At 49.4% G+C, this 21,310-nt stretch overlaps 1 protein-coding gene across 3 annotated transcripts; it reads right to left on the minus strand.

Annotated features, from left to right (window-relative positions):
- Window positions 1–2,411: 2,411 nt before the first annotated feature.
- On the minus strand, window positions 2,412–21,106 carry ZBTB21 (zinc finger and BTB domain containing 21). Of its 3 annotated transcripts, XM_026499327.4 has the most exons (3): window positions 20,975–21,098; window positions 8,051–9,651; window positions 2,412–7,450 (listed from the first exon to the last, which is right to left on the minus strand). In XM_026499327.4, the coding sequence occupies exons 2-3, from the start codon at window positions 9,636–9,638 to the stop codon at window positions 6,456–6,458; spliced, it is 2,583 nt and encodes an 860-aa protein (XP_026355112.2). In that variant the 5' UTR covers window positions 9,639–9,651; window positions 20,975–21,098; the 3' UTR covers window positions 2,412–6,455. The 3 variants fall into 3 exon arrangements, with proteins under 3 accessions (XP_026355112.2, XP_026354974.2, XP_026355039.2); XM_026499189.4 differs by having other exon boundaries at window positions 2,412–9,651; window positions 20,975–21,106; XM_026499254.4 differs by having other exon boundaries at window positions 2,412–9,962.
- Between the last annotated feature and the right edge of the window lie 204 nt (window positions 21,107–21,310).

Raw genomic sequence — 21,310 nt, forward strand, 5'->3', positions numbered from 1 at the left:
ACAACCCCTTGAATAGAGTAGGAATCCCTGCGTCTACAACACAGAAACAACGAACAAATTAATGGGAATAATAGATTTTTTTCTTTCAATAGAGAGCACGTGGATAAATGAAGAAGGTATGAAGGTATCAGAAAATTTCCATTTGGCAACAACTATAAAAATAAGGAATTCAGGCAAAACCCATCAACAGATCCTAAAACCAGTGGGTAAAAATGGAGATGAAAAACGGGATTCTAAATAGCCTGAAAATGTGTCCCCACAGAAAATTTATTAACTGCAGAGGGGGGAGAAGACATGGTGGGGAAACCTGCACAAATGACAGGAAGAGCGCCCCCAGTGGCGGCCCACGGGCAGCGCATGCCGCCACGCACAGGTTCAGATGGAACCGTCAGCACCCCCGCCATGTTCTGGTGCAAAAATGCATAACTGGGGTCTGATCGGGAGGAAACACCAAACTCCAGTTAACGGGTACTCTGCAAGAACTGGTCCACAGTCCTCAAAAACGGTCAAGGCTATGAACGTCCAAGGAACACCGAGAAATATTCCAAACTGAGGGAGGCGAGAGGACTGGGCTATCTGAGCACGGGGGACGGCGAGACACAGTGTGGGAGGAAAACAAGCCTGCCCCCGATTTACAAACACCTGCATTCACCCGTGCGGTCAGTACGCAGGGTACTTGCTACCACCGACCAGGAGCAGCTAGTCATTAGCTATTCCTGTTCTTAGATGGACAGATGAGTTTATCCAGACAACCCGCCACACCAGGGTGACCTAGTGGGCACTGCGGCAGGGCCAGCGACACGCACGGCCTGCCACACACCCAAAAACAATTACGGCAGCACAAGAGTGCGCGGCATTTACGAAGAGCAAGGAACTCGTCGATCTGAGGACAGCCACCTGAGCTTTTCCGTTCTTCCTTGGGCTTACTGGGAACTATAAAAATTAAAATATGCTCTGGGTCTTTGAGTAGCTGAATCAGAATCTGGGGGATATATGCAGAGAGACTGAGCAAGATTCTCCTAATATCAGCTGAGAGTGAAGGGGCTGGCTGTCTGCAGCGTCTGACAAGATGCCCTCGCTGGACTTATCAGAGCCTTCACATGCACCTTCCCTCTGCCCAGCCTTGGAAACACAAACCTGAGAACAGCCCTGCCCTAGAATACATATGGGTAAACCAGAAGGTGGCAAGGAGATGACAGGGCTCTTCAGGGTTTTGTGGGAACACTTAGGCGCCTGCTTTGAGCTGGGGTGAGGAGCGGGTGCAAAGAGGTCAGGAAGTGTGTCCTGGAAATGATCCAACCCCAGTAAAAGGAGCTAAGACATTCTGCTGGGCAAAATGCAGGGGTCTGCGTGGCGACAACGCACTGACCAAGGGACCCTACCTCGGAGGATGTCATCACAGGACATCCTAATTCATGCTACAGCAGGGCTGCCCCAGGCTTTGAAGTGCTCCCCTGACAGCTCGGGGAGGCTCGCTCTCCAGACATACGCCTTGTAGGAGCAATTCCTGCCACTCAACCGTCAGGGATCATAGAGCTCACGCGCTCAGCAGAGCCGAGATCCGGCCTCTGGCCGGGGGAAACATTACACGTTGGCGACGTGGTTTGGCCACCACAGGCATTTACTGTCCTGAGTGTGTGCCTAAGACTGGGGACGACGCCACAGGACCGCCACAGTCCCAGACCGCAAAGGCTATAATTACTACAAAGAAAAGGGCACAGGAAATACTGTAAATAAAACAGTATTTGGTGGCCAACTGGGTAGCAGAGCTAACGCGGAGCAGAACCAGCTTATGTACTGTTGGTTCAGGTGCCGTGCGATCACAAAACCGTTAGCCAGACGCCCCTGAGGTGGGTCTAGGTGACCCAGAGAGCAGGAGAGCCTGAGACAAGCTCCTTCCCTGCCTGCGGTCGGCCTGGTGGTGGTCATCGGGGATGCCCGCGGCTCGACCCTCCCTCACAGGGAAAGCTAGCAACATAAAAGGCAACCGACCCCAGCATCACAGAAGGACCTGGTTAGGATGACCTGGAAGCCATGAAAATCATGCAATAAAACTCGATTATCAACTGCTTTGCAGATGTCAGTGTGGGGTAATTAAACGTTTGTCTATGCATTTACCCCCATGATCATTTTAAAAACTAATGAGAAAAGTAAAAAAAGAGGTGGGTAGGCAAAGATTGTTGCTTATATAAGGTTTTAGTGGTCACGTATTTGTGGCGCCCCGGTAACCGACACTTCACTGAAACCTAGTTCTCCAAGCGAGCTGGACGCGCTGGGGAAACACCACCTCACCAGCTCTCCGGCGGCTTCTCCCGTGACTCGCCCAGAGCGGCTTCATCTCTACTTGAGAAATGGATACGCTACTAACCGTCGTTATCAACGTCCAGAACATACCGATGAGACCACGACTCAAAACAAAATACAGTACAAATTTATTGACTCCAATCATTCTTAGTCAAGATTTAAGCAAATGAAACAGACAACAGAATTGGATACAGATAAGCAATGGATTAACATTAGACAGAAATCCTATTTTACCATGAGTTTTCAGTTCCAAAAAGCTCATTCCTAAATAAAATTGAACAATGATTTAGTCTGCTAAGGCATTTGACAACAAAATATACACAATTTGTTTATAACCACATTTGTTTAATAGTAAGATTTATTCAGTGAAAACTTTTAAAGTATTGGATTAATGTCAATAAGAAATTACCCCTTTTGAAAATTAACATTAACCAAGTATAACTTTGTGGAAAATTTGAAAACAGCACTAATAAATGACTAGAGAGCACTCAATTAGATTATTTTCAAGATTTACAGTAAAATACTTTGGTTCCCAAACAACGGTCTCTGAAAGGAATTCCTTAAAAACCGGACACTAACCCACGTCCACCCCCTCCGGAACGTAAACACGACCGTCCAGTCTCCCCCGCCGCGTGGAAGAGAACGCGCGGAGAAGCGCCGAACGAGCACACTAACAAGGATGGAAACATAAAACTTCTTAAAGTGCTAAAGCCACAAAAGAAAACCCTATGTTTTAAACTTAAAAAAAAAAAAAAAAAGCCAGTGTTAAAGAACTTATTAAATGTATTAGCATTATTTAAATAACACTTTCCACCATTATTACAAAACACATCCACGAGAAATCAGAAATTGACGAAACGGACTTGTAATATTCCAATGTGAATTTAGTGCAATTTCTAAAGAAAGTGGCTGGCATGACATCTAATTACTTTTGTGGTACGAAAACTCAGATGTCTTTAATTCCGAAGGTTCCAGATTCTGGCTGTGTACACACACACACACACACACACGCAGTGGATTCTTGTGTCTCCCTCCCCCAGACGGGCCGCTGGCCTGCAGAGGAAGATGCCCCCGGCCACCACGAAGGGCACGCTCTACGCTTGCCGCGCGGCCTCTCCCCCGGGCAGCGCCAACGGGCGCTGTATGCGGAGACGACTACCCCTGACGGACAGGAGCTGCAGCCTATTTTTTAAAAGGCTGTTAACGATCCGCTCCAAAACAGAAAACCAAGAACCACATACATTCATGCCCCCCTGCAAATGCAAAAGTGACATCATGGTTGAACTCTTAGTTGTAGATTTTGCTAGAACAATAAATGCACACTAACCATAACTAGTTTTAAAGGTGAATATTCTGTTACATGGAAATATTACTATAAAAAATGCACACTACTTGTAACCTCCATTGCTGACTTTGATAAAAAGACATTTTAGGGTGTCTCTCTTCCCTCTCCCACATCAAGAAAATGATTCAATAGAAAGTTCTCGGATTAACAAAGAATATATTAAAACATCTTACATTCTTTCCACAACTGCATAAAAAAAAAAAGGCATCCTGAATACTTACAAGGAATAGTGAGCTTTCTACATTTTCAAAAATGAGTGCTAATCAGGAAAAACATCTTAGAGAATACCTTTACAAGCTGGAGTCCTAACAATGAAAGACCAACCTGTCTCACAGACCGAGTGTCTGCCCACGGTCCGAGACTAACATTCTTAAATGGAGCGATTCGTGTGTCTTTCATTATTTTACTTCCTGACATTTAAAAGTTACATGAGTGGAAGCATATTTTATTTTTTGACCACCAAAATAAACTCTTTCAGCCTGACACTTTGAAGGCAGAGTATAAAAAGTAATAGAAAAACCGGAACTGCATTATAAATGTTTTTGGTTCAAAATTTTATTTGAAATCTTACGTTCCTGGCCTAGACAAAAATGTGAACGAACGAGACAAAACACTGGCAATTTTCAAAACCTAACAGATACACTAAGCCTATATTTAGATCAAAAATATTTTTTACTGATTAACATTATTAAAAAATCTTCAAAAACGTAGCATAAAGGTTCAAGTCCTGGGATACTGAATTTACAATGCCAAGATCACGTGCGCCGTGAAATTACCGCACACGCTCTCAGTGCCAGAAGCAAGGATTCCTCTGAGGGAGACTGTCGTTCGAAGAAGTGACAGCTGCCAAGGTGTTCGGAGTAAGAAACAGCACATTATGCAGGGAATTAATTCAATGAACAATAATCCGCCCTGATGTTTCATGGAACACCATACGCTTTAGTTTTATCTTTAAAATGCATAGATTTCTTCAAGAAAATATAAAGATGGCAATAAGCAGTCACTGCAACCTCATTTTATTTTCCTTTCTCCCCCCAATTTAAGTAAGAACAAAATTAGGAAGGGACCACTCGAGTATTTTGGGACTTGTGATAGTTTTCAAATGAAGAAATAAAAGGCAAAATTTCATATGCCATCTCTCCAATCTACAAAGCCAATTGGTATTTTATGAAAATGCTTGTGTTTCGATAACAAGTTAAGAATGTCTTTCCTACCGCTAGTACGGAATGTGGGTGACAAGCCCGAGGAGTCCCGAGCTCTTTTCTGCTGCAGTGGTACACGCTGAAGTACTCAGCAAATCATTTCTTACTCACAGTAATTTTTATTTGAGAGAATAGCTTGTAAAAAAAAAAAATTAATACACTTGGGAGCCTTCATCCATAGCACTACCTTAAAAGGATTTTGTAGTTTCAGCAATATTTCCACTTGTCCATACCTAACCCCTTACTTATACGAGTGAAATAGAAGTTTTCCCTTTAGAAACACCCGCTGAGCTTCGGGTAACACCTACAAAAGCCTTTTAATGACAACTTATACAAAATAGAAAAAAAAAAAAAAAAAAGCAGCCCAAACCCTGTGGGCCAAAATAGGTAGCAAAAACTAATTCTGGACCCTTGATAGTGCCTTAATACAGATTTATCAAATGTGAAAGCAGAATGACTGCACTGAGGACATCTTACCACAATAAACTCCAACAAATTCTAACAGAAACAGAGGCAGGAAATGGTACGCTAGGAATACTGTTCTTGAGAGCACGTGGGGACTGCGGCGTGTCTTCCCGTGTCCCACCTTGGGAAGTCAATGCTAACTTGGGACTTAAGCAGCTGTCCTGACCGGGGGGCGTGGGACCGAGGTACCTAAGTGTACGTTCCAACCTTAACTGTTCCACTAATGCTGTTAAATTCAAAACGCCAAGTGCCTTATGCTACCTTTGTTTTCTGTCCCAAACGCACTCAGATTTCCCACCGGTGGCAGCGTGAATCGGAGGAGACCAAACACGTCCAGTCCTGCCGATGCCGGTCAGAGCCGAGACCTGAGGCCCGCGCCGCACAGCAGTTTCGATCACAACGCCTATCGCCACGGAAGCTTTTGTAAACGGGCTCGGAGGCCTTCCAGAAAATCTTCCATCACTAGTTATATTAAATGACCCAAGAGCAAGCTTTTGCTATTTTATAAAAATCTAAGTATAACTATTGCTGATTTAAATTTCTCACAATTTTCATACAAAAAAATTTCTACATGACCACAAAATACCCAATATTTATTGTTATCAAGTGTCAGGATAACTTATTAAAGTTGAGGCTTATCATTGTTTTATTGCTAAAGTATCCTAAGATCTAAGTCGACGCTGCAAACTACCCCACTTCCTCCTGATACGCTGTGGACTCCAGAATGTGGCTGAGACTGAACTAGAACTTAGGGGTCTGAGAGAACCCAAAGAAATACTTGAATAATATTTTACTGATTGCAAATCAGTAAAACACCAAAACAACCTCCGGGAAAAGATTATACTGACACCGTGGAATGAGGAGCCATGCAAACAACCAAGATCAAATTTCGACATGAATGAAGTCAAACCCTCCCGTGACTGTAAGGTCCAAAGCACAACAGGTTTCAGTTTTCCTAAGTCGAGTGAGGACATTACTAATTAGTATCAATTTACCTCAAACTTCTCTTCAAGCATAACAATTTCCAACCTTTATTATTCTCTCTTAAAAAATATTTTGTTTCTTATGCACGTTTCACAATGTAGGCTGAACTCTGGAGACCACCGTCCCTTCCGTGACAGGTGAGAAGGGACGGTCTCTCAGTTGTGGCTTTGCTCGTGACTCCAAAGACTGAAAGCAGTCTTGAATGTCCTATGGCACAGTTTACACATGAACTGTCTTTTAAAGGTGATTGCCGAAAGGGGGGGGGCATGGTAAAAAAGCGTGTCGGACTCCTGGGGCACGAACAGTTTCTCCGTGGCGGGAGCGGGGTTTTCAGCCAAGCCCGTGGGGCTGTCGGGCTCCAGAGGCTGGATCTTGGGCAGCGGCGGGGGCGGGGGCAGCGGGGGCGGGGACGGAGAGTTTGTGGGCACGGGGCACGCTTCCGAGTCTTTGTGCGCCGGGTCCTCCGTAGCCTGAGACATGTGCGACTGGAAGTGACTCCAGAGCCGGAAGTTGGTGCGGAAAGCTTTGTTGCACACGTGGCAGATAAAGGGTTTCACGGAGCACAGGAGCTCCTGGTGCCGCTCCAGCTGCTTGTGCGCCGTGAACGTCTTGCCACATTTCTCGCAGGGCCACAGGCTGGTGTCCTTGCTGGAGCTGGCGTCCTTGGGGGCGGCGCGGGCCTCAGGCGCCTCTTCCTCGGCCTCCTCCGCGGGCTCCTCTTTGACGTGGATCTTCAGTTGCTTCGAAAGGCTGAGGTCTTCAGGGAGACAGGAGGAGTCTTCCGAATCGAAGTTCACTTGCTCCGAACAATCACTGAACGCGTTGTCGTCTTTGGCGGCGACTGCGTGGTTGGCTTTATGAGGCTCGGGCTGGGCCGGGGGCCTGGCAGCAGCGGCCACGTCGCCGTTGTGGTCCAGAACGGGTAAGGAGAGGTTTTCGGCCGGTGCCATGGTGTTCTGATTATGGACTTCCACCTGGTGCCGCCAGATGCTGAAGGAGGACTTGAAGGTGCGCATGCACTCGAGACACGTCAGCTTCTTGTACTCACACTTGCTCTCGTGCTCCTGCTTTAGCTCCGGCGAGAAAAACCTAAGGCTGCAGTAGGGGCAAACGGTTGCGTTTCTGCATAATCGCTCGTGGTTTCCTTGCTCTAGAAGAGAAGAGAGCTTAGCATTACAGAGGCGGCACTGGTAAACCTCCTTGTTCTCTACTGGACTCTCGAGAGAAACATGCTCTTTGGGCTTAGCAGCTCTACTGACGCCAACGGGCTTTTCTCCCGGGTGCATTTTTATGTGCTGCTTGAACTGCGAGAGAAAGCGGTAGGCTTTTCCACAGTAAGTACAAATGTACGCTCCTTTGGCTCGCGACCGCAAGTTCCTCTTGATGGCCTGGGCCTGGGAGCTACTCGGCCCCTGGAACCCAGGCTTGCTGCGCCTCAGCTTAATGATCAGGGCCTTCTTAATCTCTCTCTCTCGCACTATGTCAATCAGCTTTCTTTGGAATTTCTCATCCAAAACGGCATGTGAACTAGAGGCTGGTGACGGGTTCTTCACTATGCCGTGCTGGGTCTGACAGTGCGTCCACACTTTGAAGTTTGTGTGAAACCGCTTGTGACAGATGTCGCAAGCGTAGGGCTTCTCTGGGTTATGGTACATGTTAATATGCCGGTGAAGACCTGCGGTCGATCTAAAGATCTTAAGGCAATGTTTGCATTTAAATTTTTTGTTTGGTCTTGTTCCCTCCAACTCACCAAATTCATCTTTATTCAAGTCAGAATCTGGAAACTCTGCATCGGGGAGAGGAGGGCTTGAGCCCTCCTCGAAGTTCTCTTCGGACACCGGAGACCCGTGCTCATCCTCCTTCACCTTCTTCAACGGCAGCCTTCGGTCCGCCTGGAACCTCCTTTTTGCCGGGAGCCTGCTCATGTCTTTTTGGTCATCTTCGGTTTTCAGGGAAAGGTCTCTGGTGGCGGCCGACGCGGCGGCCGTGTCTCCCACGGTGACACGGATGATGTCGGAGGGGTCCGACAGTGGGCTGCGGGGCTCCGTCTTGATGCGGACCTCAGTCACGGCAGGCTCTCCCTCCCTCTCTGTGGACTGGGAGGCGCTGAAGGACCTGAGTCGGTGGGGCTGGGGCGCGGGGCTCCGCTCATCAAGGGCCGCCTTCTCCCCGCACTCCTTCAGAGACGACTTCTGAGACAGAGCACAGAACACACCCCCCGGCATGTCGCCGGCCACTGAAGAGGGCCCCTGGGAAGACTTCAAATCTATGGAGGGCGAGTAGACGGGCACCTGGCTGTCCATGGACAGCGACCGCCTGAGCAGACTCTTGACGAGCGGGCCGCTTCTGTCGATGCCTGGCTTTCCGGAGCCAGAGCTGCCGGACGGGACCACCAGCCCCAGCTTGGAATAGTACAGCAGGTTTCGGTCTTCGCCTGGACCACCTCCTTTGTGAGTTTCCTTCAGCACGTAGGGGGTCTCCGATGAGCCTCCAAGAGTCAACACCGGGGGCCGCGGTCTCTTCAAAGCCAGCTCTATGGCTTTGCCTTTGGGAAGCTGGCCGCTCAGACCGGCTTTATCGTCCGTCGCCTCTCTGTCCTGCAGAGGCTTGGAAGGCAGCGGTACATTCCTTTTCACCAAACTGCTTCTGCTGAGGTCATCCAGGGGCCCAGAGTGCTCCAGAGACTTGGCGTAGCCCACAGAACCATCTTTCGGCCAGCTCTTTTCGGCTAGTGGCAAGCCGTGGAGCGGCTCGGCCAGTTTAGGAACGTGGGGCTTACTGGTGCTGGTCTTGACTGCAGTGCTAGGGGAGGGCCGGGACGTATGGCTTAGGTCGGCTTGATTCTGACTCACGGTTTTTCCCTGTGCTTCGTTTCTACTTTGACAAACGATGACGCTTCTCTTCTGAGAACTGCTTTCATCATCTTCTATGAATATTTTTTTCCTGCTGGGACACGTTGGAAAGGGGGCCTGAGGTGTTTTGGAGACGATGTTGGTCAGAAAGGAAATCCCAAGGCTATAGCCTAGTTCTTGCACAGCTGCGAGACTGCTTTTCTCAACAAATAAAGATGAAGAATAAATGTAGTTCAAAACATTATCAAAAGCATCTGGTTCACAAAAGTCAAGCTGAAAGACAGTCTGTGACTCATTCTCCTTGTTGGTGAATAAACTCTGGAAGTATTCACTGCTGGCGGCCAAGACATTTTTATGCGCTCGAAATTTCTGGTCTCCGACAATCAGGAGCACGTCACACAGCTGTCCTTTGAGGCGCTCCTCGTTGAGCGCGCTCAGCAGAGAGATGGCATGTGCCGGGTTGATGTAATGCAGCAGTCCCTCCATCGTGGGTACTTACCTGAAAGACAAAGTATACAATGATCGTGAAAAATGTGGTGAAAAGCTCTCCATAGGACGAAACGCTCCTCAAGGGCCGGGAGCCCTAGCTGTGTTTTCACAGGCACCAGTACTAAGCAGACTGTAGGCAGACAAAAGGTGTGCACGAACGATCTTATTTCAACAACATGGGAAACAGCAGCCGGTGGGTCTCAGGGCTCGCGGAGCGTCAGTCACTACCGCTGAGCGGTGCTAGGGCTGAAGACTCAGCTTGGGTATTCTCAATCCAGCATACGGCTGCGGGGCCTCGGCAGCAATGCAGAGAAGCACTGTCTGAAATGAAAGGTTTGTCAGTTAGGGTTCTTATCCATTCGATGCTTGGTTCTATCCCTTTTAGTTCAGAGCGTAAGCATGAAGAATCTAAGCTCCAGAGTCTGCGATTCTGAAAGGAAGTCAATCTTATCACTGGATGTACTTATCCACCATGTGAACTGTGAACAGTGGGTTGCAAGGGGGGGCGGTCTCACCAGACCTTTAAAAATAGGGAAAAATCTGGAAAGAGAAAGAAAAATTTCACTTACTGATTACTACTGTATCACAGTGTTCAGCAAAGGTTAGAATGTTGAACAACAGAAGAGCTTGGTTTCTTTCTTATGCGAACCACCTTGCAATCTCCTGAATACTATTTTCTTACCAAATCACATTTTCAATGATAGCAGAGAGGAAACTGCTGCCTGATCCAAACGTAATTATTACTAATTGTAAATGAAGGGGTTTGAAATGAGATCACACTGCAATTCTCTCCCAATCTAAAGGTGAGATGTGAAGGCCTGGGAGCTGGGTGCAGGCTCTGGCAGAGGCGCTGGGGTGAGAGGCTGCCCCCTTCCTGGCTGAGTACCAGGTCCCTCCCGTGAAATGGGTGGACAACTGTGTCCTCCTTTAGGGTTGTTGCAAACGCTGGATGAGCCAGCATCTCATATAAGGCAAACATTTAATTCAGTCAAAGAAAAAGGTCCATATTAATGCCACTCATGCTCTCAACAAAGGGAAAGCCACTTAGCACAGAAACGACGCAGCACTATCCAAAGCTGACCCCTCACTTGGGCTCCTGTTACTGCAACCCCTCATCTCTGGTTTGACTGGAGTGTCCCCCTTAAAAGAGCTATGACATTTAGGGGCACCTGGGTGGCTCAGTCGATGACGCGTCCAGTTCTTGATTTTGGCTCAGGTCATGATCTCAGGGTCGTGGATCGAGCCCTGTGTCAGGCTCCACACCCTGCCTGAGATTCTCTCTACCCCTCAGCTTCTCACCCCTCTAAAAAACCAATAAAATAAAATAGTTACGACACTTATTTTTTAATGGATGTCTTATGACATTTATTTTTGAATGGAGTCTAAGTAACTAAGACTGTGACAGTTTTCTCTTTCTCTAGAGGGCAGGTTGTAAATGTACTAAACTCGGCACAGGACGCTGGCAAGTTCTCCTCTGGTTTCAAAGGATCAGCCTTTGCCGGTCAACCAGCATGCGGACTCTTCAGAAGAGCCCACGAAGAAGAGTTTGCTGGGCCACCAACCTAGAATGACCAAGCATGGTACACAAACTTCTCTCCTATTACTGATTCCCCGCTATGGTGCCGACTCAATCTAACGGGTTCTGAGACATTATTGCTTCCAGGGAGGATGTCCCCAAACACATGCCTTGGTCAGAGTGTATGGAGTTTCTGCTCATTCCTACCTTCCGTCATTTCATTATCAGTGGCAAATTTTAATTCCTCTATTTGCGACTGCTTGATAGAGACCTTTGCCCTTCCTTTTCCATTAGCCATTTTAATTTCTCCCTTAATCCTACTATCATGTCTCAACAATCATGCATTTATTTATGTACCCCTGTATCATCTTTCACAAAGGTCAGCAGAGAAGGAAATAACTTGTAATGCCACAACTCAGCTGTGTACTCAATGCCATTTTTAACACTAATAATTTTTGAAAAACCTAGTTCGGATGTTGCCACAGGAAAAAGCAACAGATGTAAAATTAAAAGCATGGACAAGTATTTTTCAAAAGGGTTTCTTACAATCAATTTAGTGATTAGAAACTAGCAATTAAAATCATAAACTAAGACAGAGTTTTCTGCATCAGAATGCCTCAAACACAGGGAGGCAGAGACCTTGTGAAATGTCAGTCTCAGTTACATATGCACATGTCCACACATGTGGGCACACACAACACATCCATCCTGTGAGCCGGGGTCAAGACGGTTGGAAAGTCAACACTGTGGGCTAGTCAACCTCTGAGGCTCAGTTTCCCCCCACTGCAGAACAGGGCTAACAGCAGCTACCACACAAAGCTACGGTGAGACGTAAATGCGAACACAGTATCTGCACCTACGACACACCACAAACTTCACAAGTCACTCACTCGTTCGCTCGCTCAACAAAATGCTACTTGAGAAGGTCTGAAGGCAGGGAGCCGTAAGAATCACTGATGAGCGACGAGCTCTGCAAGCAGAGGGAAGAGCCCAAGTCACAGCAGGACTGGAGCAGGGAGCTGCGGAAACACAGCAGGAAAACTGAGCTTTCCACCAGAAGTGACGAGGGCAGTCGCTGGAAGATTCAGACAGAAAGATGACATTGAATTATGTCATCCTTTGAATTATGTTTCAAAAGGATCACTCTGGCTCCGCTGTTGAGAATGGATAACAGGCAGGAAAGGTGGAAGCTGGGAGACCAGCTAGGAGCCTACAGCAACGGAACAGTGGAGACAGGACTGTGGCCCAGACCAGCTAGCGTCTACGGCAATAATCCGCGTGAGACTCGACAGTGCCCGGCCCAAGGTGGCAGTTGAGGGAAAGGCAGTTACTTGGATTTCTAATGGACTGACCATAGCGGATAAGAAGGTGAGGAGTTAAAGACAGCTCCAAGAATTGTACCACAACAGCTGGAAGGATGGCCTTACTTGAAATGAAGTTTGATGGAAAAACTGGTTCAGACATTTTTCAGGAATTCCGTTTGATATTCTAAATGTGAGCAGGCATCTATTCATTAATGTACCGTTCACGGGCACCCCTTCTTGCTTCACTCTCCCTACCCACCTTTCCTGTGCTTCCTGGGATCACTTCCCAAATAAACACCTACTCTGACTCTGTGGCTCAGGGTCTGCTCTGGGGGGTCCAAACAAAGACACCCAGGGCACCTGAAAGCACAGGTGTGGGCTAAGGGAGTGCATGAGGACTAAACCAAGTGAGAATTTCCATGTCCTTGGGCACGAAACAAACGCAACCGCACACACCGTCTGCACTCTACGGCCATATACGAAAACCAACATGGTTCAGAAAAGTTTCCTTCTTTTGCTTTCTTCAACTTACCATGAACCCTGCCTTTGTTCTAAATCACTACTTCTAATCCCTTAAGCCACAGGTTCCCATACTCTTTGAATGAAGACATTTTGGAATTAGGGTAAGTCACTCAGAGGTGGGTTATATGAGAAAGAGTCACTGTCCTCGAAAACTGCTTAAAGCGATTCATGTGGGATCCCCTCCATTTAGAGTCATCAGTGAGACTGCCTGCTTGGAAAGGGGCCAAGCACGTCAAATTCTGGATATGCGGGTGCGGGCGACGCCACAGTCCCGCCCGCCCGCTCGCTCTGGCGTCAACTGCACACGCAACAGCTGCCCCGTGAGCGCCTCCTCTACCACGTACTACTGCCCACACTTTCACACCCTCACGGAGTTGTACAGCAACCCTAGCAGGCAGGTACCGTGATTATCTGAGATGAGACACACAGGCACAGAGGTCAAGGACCTGCTCAAGGTCCCACCAAGTGCAAGCGGTAGAGCAGGACTCACACCACGGGCTGTGGCTGCAGGGGCCGCTCTCGAACCCCCACACCACGCTGTCTCCAGTTCCCTGCTTCAATCCGCACAGGAACATCGGAGCTGGGCATTGTCCACACGCCTGTTTCACAAATGAGGAGATGGAGGCACTGGGAGAGCGCACACTGGGCCCAAGGTCACACCGCCGGCCAGCAGCGGGGAGACCTGGGAGTCGGGGCCCAGAGCCTGGACTCAGCCACCCCCTTCCACACTTCTCACGGCCCGCCCGATGCCTGGCAGGACACGGAGGATAGAAGCCCGACAAGCACAGGCCTGTCTCACAGCTCTGAGACCTGTGCAGTGGGAATGGGACAGGTCAATTGGTCAGCACGTGACAGCGAGCGGAGCCCCGGACAGGGCACGTGCAGGTGGTGGCATCAGGGGCAGCTGAAAGGCACGTCAGGGGAGGCACTCTACAGACAATGCTTCTGAAAGAGCAGGAGTCAGGAAGGAAGGGTGAAGGGCATTCCAAGGACAAGAGCAGTGTCGGATGGCACAGAGCCGAGGCGGAGTGGCTGGCGGGAGCACAGGCTGAGTGCAGGGGAGGGCAGGTGATGAGGCTGTGGAGGGGACGGACGCAGGAGGGCCCCAAGGGCAAAGCTAAGGCCACTCCAAGACCCGAAGAGGAGAAGGACCTCCTCTAGCCTCTCGGGCAGCCCGGGACAAAGTCCAGAGATGTCTGGAGTGACAGGAAAGCAACGCGGGGCATGCAGACTCCTCACCCACCCTCCGCCTGAAGCCCCTGCTTTTACCTTTTTCATTATGAAACTCAAACATCACGGGCCCTTTCCTGGTCTAGCTGCAAACAACTGACGTTTTGGAATTTTGTGTTTTAAGGACAGTAGGTGTATTTATTGAGCTTAAGGACTTAACTAAAAATATAAAATGCTCCACTAAGGACGTAGGCCGAAAGGGGGTGGAAGTCACAACCACTGCATTTCATGAGCTAACCCAGTGGGACCCCTGGGGGCGCCGGGATGTGCGGACTGAGTGCCCACCCCCTTTGTTCTTCCTGCTCCCCAGCCCTCAGGTAAGACTGACTTTGTTGCCAAAGGTACCTCTTCCTCCACAAATCCGCTGGCTCATCAAACTCCGACTTCTTACCTACGTTTTAATGATGAATTAACCAGGACCTCTGACTTACAGAAAACCGTGCATCACACACTGAAAAGCTCTCACACGGAACTGCGCGTTGCCCCCGGGTCTGCCCCCCACTCCTTTTCCATTGCTCATCTCCACCTGACTCATCGGGGCAGAGCTCCTGCTATCACTGTAGTCATAGTGAGAAGTCTTGGCGCTCTGAAGAGGAAAGTGGGTGAAATGTGGACCGAAGAGCCGTTTACGATGGACAGAAAGAGCTCAGCGGAAATCCCCCAGGAAAGACAGACTCTGAAATGGGGCTGGCGTGCTACCGCCTGGATCCTCGCACACACAGATCTTCCCAAACTCTGCCTGAATTGTTCCTATTTCATGCTGTTTCCTGAAATTTCAAAATGAGAATCTTTACAGTTAACAATTCATGGAACTCACAGCTCCATGGAAAAGACCTTCAAATCAATATTGGTCTCCAGTCCTGGCTCTGTCACCTACTTGGTATGTAAGCTGGTAAAGATCACTTGACCCTTCTGAGTCATAGTGTCCTTAACCTGTTAGATGCAGCTAACCCCACTTACCACATAGGATTTTTATGAAGAACAAGACGCATGGTGTTCACCAGCTCCTCGTGTATGTAGCGCTTCCTATACGGCAAGCATGCATTCTATGTCCTTCCTCTCTTCCTCTCCTGAATGTTATGGCCCCAAATGTTATAAATCATAAGAGATGCCGGTGATGGGAGAGGAGTGAGCTGGCCAGCTCCCTGTTGTCCAGCCGCACACATTCCCGTGGTAGGACAGAGACATATAAAAATCAAATAGGATGAAAGATACAGACAATGCTAGGAGAATACTGATTTCCGGCAGCAGTTAATTTGGCTGAGTGGTGGGAGGGTGGGTGAGTGCACAGTGGGTCATCAGGGAAGACTTGGGACTCACCGCTCACTCCGCTACTGTAATAGCAAAGATTCCACTCTTCACATTTCTACTACAGAAACTTTTCAGAAACACACATCTGATTGTGCCAGGCTTAAAAACTCCTACTAAAGGCTTACACTGGCCTCAAGTTCCAATCCCCTAGCATGGCCACAAAGCCCTTCACAACTGAACCGCAGAAAATTATTTTATACCAACATCTCAAATTCCTCAGGAACTACATGCCAACAGAAGCAGGGATTCGTGTCTTAATAGAAATTAATTCAATGCAAATACTTTCCTTTTTATACCAACATTAGATCAAGGAGTTAAGATTTTTAAGGGGATGGAGGGAAGGCAAACAATTCTGGAATACAGAGCATTCTGAGACATGCGCAGAAAAAAGCAAAGCACAGCTAAGCACTGGGGATAAAAGGGCACCAAGAGGTGAATGAGGGGCCCAGAAAGGGAGACGGGAAGAAACCAAGATAACCTCACTGACTTTCAAGTTTTGGAGACTAAAACTCGGCTGGTGTCAGAGCTAAGGTACACATTACAATTCAAACTTGCTCCAAGACTGGCCCATAAAACCCTTGGTACCACTTCCACAGGAAAACGTCTTATATCCAAAACATTAACCTAAAACCGAACTCTGCACACATGATCCTTTGGAATATTGGGGGCTGCTTTCATAGTCCCAATCATTACACCCATAAAAAGGAGGAACACTTATCACAAAGCAAGTATCTCGTCAGAAAAACAAAGCACCTTACATGTGACTTCGGAGCATACACATACCACCAGCCCCACACCTTCCCGTCTGGATCAAGGCCTGACACTCCACTTGATTTCATTATTCGAAGGAGACAAGAAGTGCCCTGAGGTAGGTTTTATCCATCACTTAGTAACAACGCAGACATGCAGAAATCATCTAAGGCTTCTCAGATTTCAAAGCCAGCCTTCCTCAATCAGCTCCCTCCAGGGAAGGAGTGTCACCCCTTTGGGTCCAGTCTCACCCCATTTTCAGTCTCTCCAGATTAGGGATGACTTTAGTTTCGGGGTGTGCTCTGTTGTAACATAGCTTGGGCCCTTCACAAAGCGGCGGCTCTTGTTTGGCTCCGGAAGAACCACCCCCTGTCCCAGGAGTCGGAGCCACTCTCTGATAGCTTAGGGGCAGGCACACAACCAAAGCCACGCAGACCGCAAACTCTCTCCCCAGAAGATGGGCCCAAAAATGCAGTTGGCTGGTGCCCACTATACTGATTCCTGCCAGTTACCTTGGTTTCCGTACTTCCTGGCCCAATTCTCTAGCTTTTCCTTAACCCTCAGGAGCAGCCCTGTGTCTCTACAATAAATTCCTTGTTCTATTCAAGCTAGCCTGTTTCTGTTCTTGTTATTAAAGGACCCTAACTGATTATATTTCCAAGTGTTACTCATTCTTCCTGCCACGCTCTCCAAGTCCATCCTTTACAATCCTGCTGCTAGACAGGGCTTCCTAAAACAAAGCTTCAAGCATTCATTGGACATACACACTAGGGAATACTATCATGAATTCAACTTATTTATTGAGCTCTTACTATGTGTAAGGCATGGTTAGACATGCCTGAAATACAGGGATGCACAAAACAGACAAGGCCCCCAAATTCTGGTGGGGTAAATGAGATAATGAACAAGAAATCAAATGAAAAAGGTAGCTTCAGGCTGTACTATGGAAATAAACAGGGTGCTATAACCGGGTGGAGAAACTAGGGGTTTGGAGAGAGTGCTTAGGAAATGGTTCAATGTGATATTTTAGCTGAGTGCTAAAAGCAGGCTGAAAAGAAATAATAATGAAAACATGGTTCTCTGTTAGGTTAAAATGCAAAATTTCAAAACATAGACTCTACACTTCTGTGAATCTGGTCACGAACTACTTTTTAAATTTTCTTTCCCTTCGCTATTCCCTTGTGATGACTTCCTGCTTCAGATGCTGTGTCTGAGACACAACCCCAGTGTCCCGCTTCTCCCACTACAAGATCTTGAATGTCCAAGACCTCATCTACCCTTCTCCAGGACTCCACTCAGCTGAACACTCATCATCCTTCAAAGCTCTCAGCTCAAGTCCAGTCCCTCCATAAAGCCTTCTGCCACCGGCTGGACTGTGTCCCCCTCTCCCTGCTCCATCACATGCTGAAGCCCTAACCACCCCTGCCCCGGCACCTCAGAATGCAAGCATATTTAGGGGCTCCTGGGTGGCTTAGTAGGTTAAGTGTCTGCCTTTGGATGGGGTCATGGGTTCGGGGTCCTGGGATGGAGCCCCACACTGGGCTCCAGGGAGCCCACTTCTCCCTCTGCCTCTACCCCTCCTCCCTACTTGTGCACACACATGCGCTCTTTCTCTCCATCTCAAATAAATAAATAAAATCTTAAAAGAAAGAAAGGATGCAAGCATATTTAGACAGAATCTTTAAAGGTATCATCAAGTTTTAATGAAGACTTTAAGGTGGGCCCTAATCCAATCTGACTGGTGTCAGAGAAGGAGATAAGGACACCAGCACACAAAGGGACGAGCACATGACGACAGGAAAGACGGTCCTCTACGTGCCAAGGAGACAGGCCTCAGGAGAAACCAACGCTGCCCACACCCTGACCCTGGACTTCTAGGCTCCAGGAGGAAATACATTTCTGGTAAGCCCCCCAGTCTGCGCTGCTTTGTTCTGGCAGCCCTAACTAACCAACAGACATTCCCTGATTCCTTCAGTTTATAATGAGGAAGCACCTTTCAACTCTGGTATCACAGAGACAGACTGGCACTGTTCACATGTCTATTTGCTGCCAGATATTGTTTGTCTCCCCAACAGAACTGTGAGCTGTGTGAGGACTAACAATCTACTTAATATCTTCTGACACTCTTCACAAGGTCCAACCTGATATCTTGCACAACAATAAATATTTGTTGATTTTTCTGCAGCCTGATAATCCAATTATATGCAGGACTAGAAATCATGTCTTTCGTTTGTTTTCCTAAAGTAAAGCTGGTCCCATCACTGCCTTTTAGCATTGTATATTGATTTTTCTATCACTTCCTGGATAAAATCCAAACTCTACATACAGACTGGCATACAAGCCTCTTCATAGTCTGGTCATAATTTAGCTTTCTGCCCTCTCTGGACACTTCTTGCCATCTACCCTACAAAGCTGTACATCGATGTCCACTACCAGACATACCTTTCTTACCTTCCCTTGCTCAGATGTCACCGTCTCTGCAACACTCTGGTTACTGCGACCCCAGCCAATGGCTCAGTCCTATCTGAACTACCACAATATTCCATCCACCTGTCTGCAGTAACAGCACAACTATTTTGAGTGACCTGCTTTTCTATCTACCTCCCTCGTGAGAGCCCTCAAAAGGAAGAATGCTTATTTTCGTCTGTGTATCCCCAATGCTTAGCACAGGCCTGGCAAGTGTCTGCTGGGTAAAGAGAGAAACCATTACGCTCAAGGTTCAAGACCTGCACCTGCTCACCTTTACTGCTCCAGCATCTGTTAAGAGCTCAGCATGTGGCAGCTCTGCTCTCTGTGTGAGCTCTTGTGGCTTACAGGTCTACTGGAGGACTCCTAGATGTGTATCTCTGCTTAGACTTCTCCTTGGGATGGCAGGTGCCTGAACATTTCCATCACAGCAAACTTCACATGCCCAGCGCAGCACTTAGGGCCCACTTCCCTCGCCCCTACCCCACATCTGCTTGTCCTCACACATTCCTTATTTGGTTAGGTGTGCTGCCAACCACCAGCTCTCCCAAACCGGAAACCTCTTTCCTCTCCAGCCCATCGCACAACCTGGCAAACCTCACTTATAAACAGCTCTAGAATCAGCTCTCCTATCCTTATTGGCTCTGGGACAACTAGAATTGTTCCTTCAGTCATCTCCTGCTCACCTAGAGACTCCCAATAACCAGTCTTTGGTCACACACCCAGCATCCCTTGCCATGAACTGTTAGGTTCCTTGAAGACAGGACTTATCTCCTTTTCACTCCACGTCCAATAGTATTGAATGAATTAATAAGCAAACCAATACCCCAAATTTCTACTTTCTTTTTATCACCAATATTTAGGAATACTTAAATTTAGAAGTAATGACAATTGGACATTAGAGGTGGATGAAGGATTTACTCCAAGCATCAGAGGGGAGAAAGGATTTAAGAATAACTGTCAATGAGAAATTCAAAATCGATTAGCCCACTTTGTCCCCCTGAACAAGGTGCACAGACCACAATGCAGGCTCCTTGTTGATGACTCAGGGTCATCATTATGAACAATCACTGGACTATGCTGTAATACGCTGATGCCCTCTGATGCCAGAGGTGGGCAGAGCTGGTAGCTCCCGCACTAAAAGACCCCGGGATGCTACACTGTGCGGGGTCTGATGAACCTTTGCCCCGCTGGACCACTGTCTGGCATTCCCGAGGGAGAACCGGTCTCTGAAACCACCCCACCCCCACACGTGCTGCTCAAGTGGCATTCTCCCGAGGCACGAGCCCTGCGTTTGCAGGGCATAGCAACCGAGGTGCAGGGCTAGCGCCGAGAGGCTCCCCTAGGCTGCGGTCCTTCACAGGCCGCTACTGAACTCGAGATAAGCGGTATGGGCGATCAGACAACCCATGAAAAGAAGCCGGGGACTCCCGCCGGCTGAGGTCTCTGAGCGGGGGTGCCCAGAGCCGCTGGTCCCGACCCACCCCCTTCCCCAGCGCCTCCGGCCGCAGATTCCCAGTGGGGAACCGTCCACAGCCCCGCACAGAGGCCTGCGGCCAGCGGCGGGGAGTCCGAAAACCGAGTCCTCCGGGGGTTCTGGAGGAAAAGGAGCGCGCTCCGGAGGCCACGCGTCCCGCAGAGGGCCGGCCAGGGAGGCGGGCGGGGGCGGAGCCCGCTCCACAGAGTCAACTTGTGCTGTGGACGGGTTTCGCCTGCGGCCGCCGGGCGGCACCGAGGGGCCACGGGGCGCAGGCTGCGGCAGGTGCGGGGTCACTGCCGCCCCGCAGCTTCCGCGTATCCCACCCTGTCCCCGGAGCGACCCCACGCCTGCACCGGACCGGAGCACGCGCCCGAGGCCGGAAGGCGTCCTAACCGCTCGGCGCAGTTACGCGCGCCGAGACCGGGGCGTCCGGCCCAGGGGGCACCTGGCCGGGTGAGGGAAGACTAGCCGGGGATGGAGCGTGCGCACTGGCGAGGGCGAGGCCAAGTGCGGGCAAAGAGCATGCGCAGCGTGAAGGCACAATCGGCTACGTGGGAGCCTGGGGCATGCTCGGTGAGAGCCCGGACCCCGCGCACGCGCAGAAGCTCTCGGAGCCCGCAACCCGCTGGTGGAGAGAAAAAAGAGAGAAATCACCTCAGAGTTACGTCAGGAAAGGCCGCGTTTTGCGAGGAGGCTGTGGCCTCCCACGGGGCCCCGCAGTTCTCCTAGGGCGAGGGGCGTGACAGTTACTCACCGGTCTCCAGCCCCGAGGCAGACGCCGGGCCCCTTTCCGCTCACACTCGGCTCGCGCGCGCCGCAGCCGCCGCTGCCGCTGTGATTCCATCCATCTTGAATTTGACGTCATCCCACACCAGGGATGAGGTCATCGCAGGCAGCGCTCGTCACGTGCGCGGCGCTGTGATTGGGCCCCGGGCGCCGGGGGGCGGGGCGAGGGAGGTGCGCCGCGCCGGGGGCGGGCGAGGGCGGGCCTGAAGGGAGCGCCGCCGCAGTCCGCGTCCTTCCGCGCTCCGCGCGCGCCTTCCGCCCGGCGTCCGCGTGGGCCCGCGTCCTCCGGGCGCCCGCCCCCCGC

The sequence above is a fragment of the Ursus arctos genome, unplaced genomic scaffold (genome assembly GCF_023065955.2).
Source record: "Ursus arctos isolate Adak ecotype North America unplaced genomic scaffold, UrsArc2.0 scaffold_4, whole genome shotgun sequence".
NCBI classification, from domain to species: Eukaryota; Metazoa; Chordata; class Mammalia; order Carnivora; family Ursidae; genus Ursus; species Ursus arctos.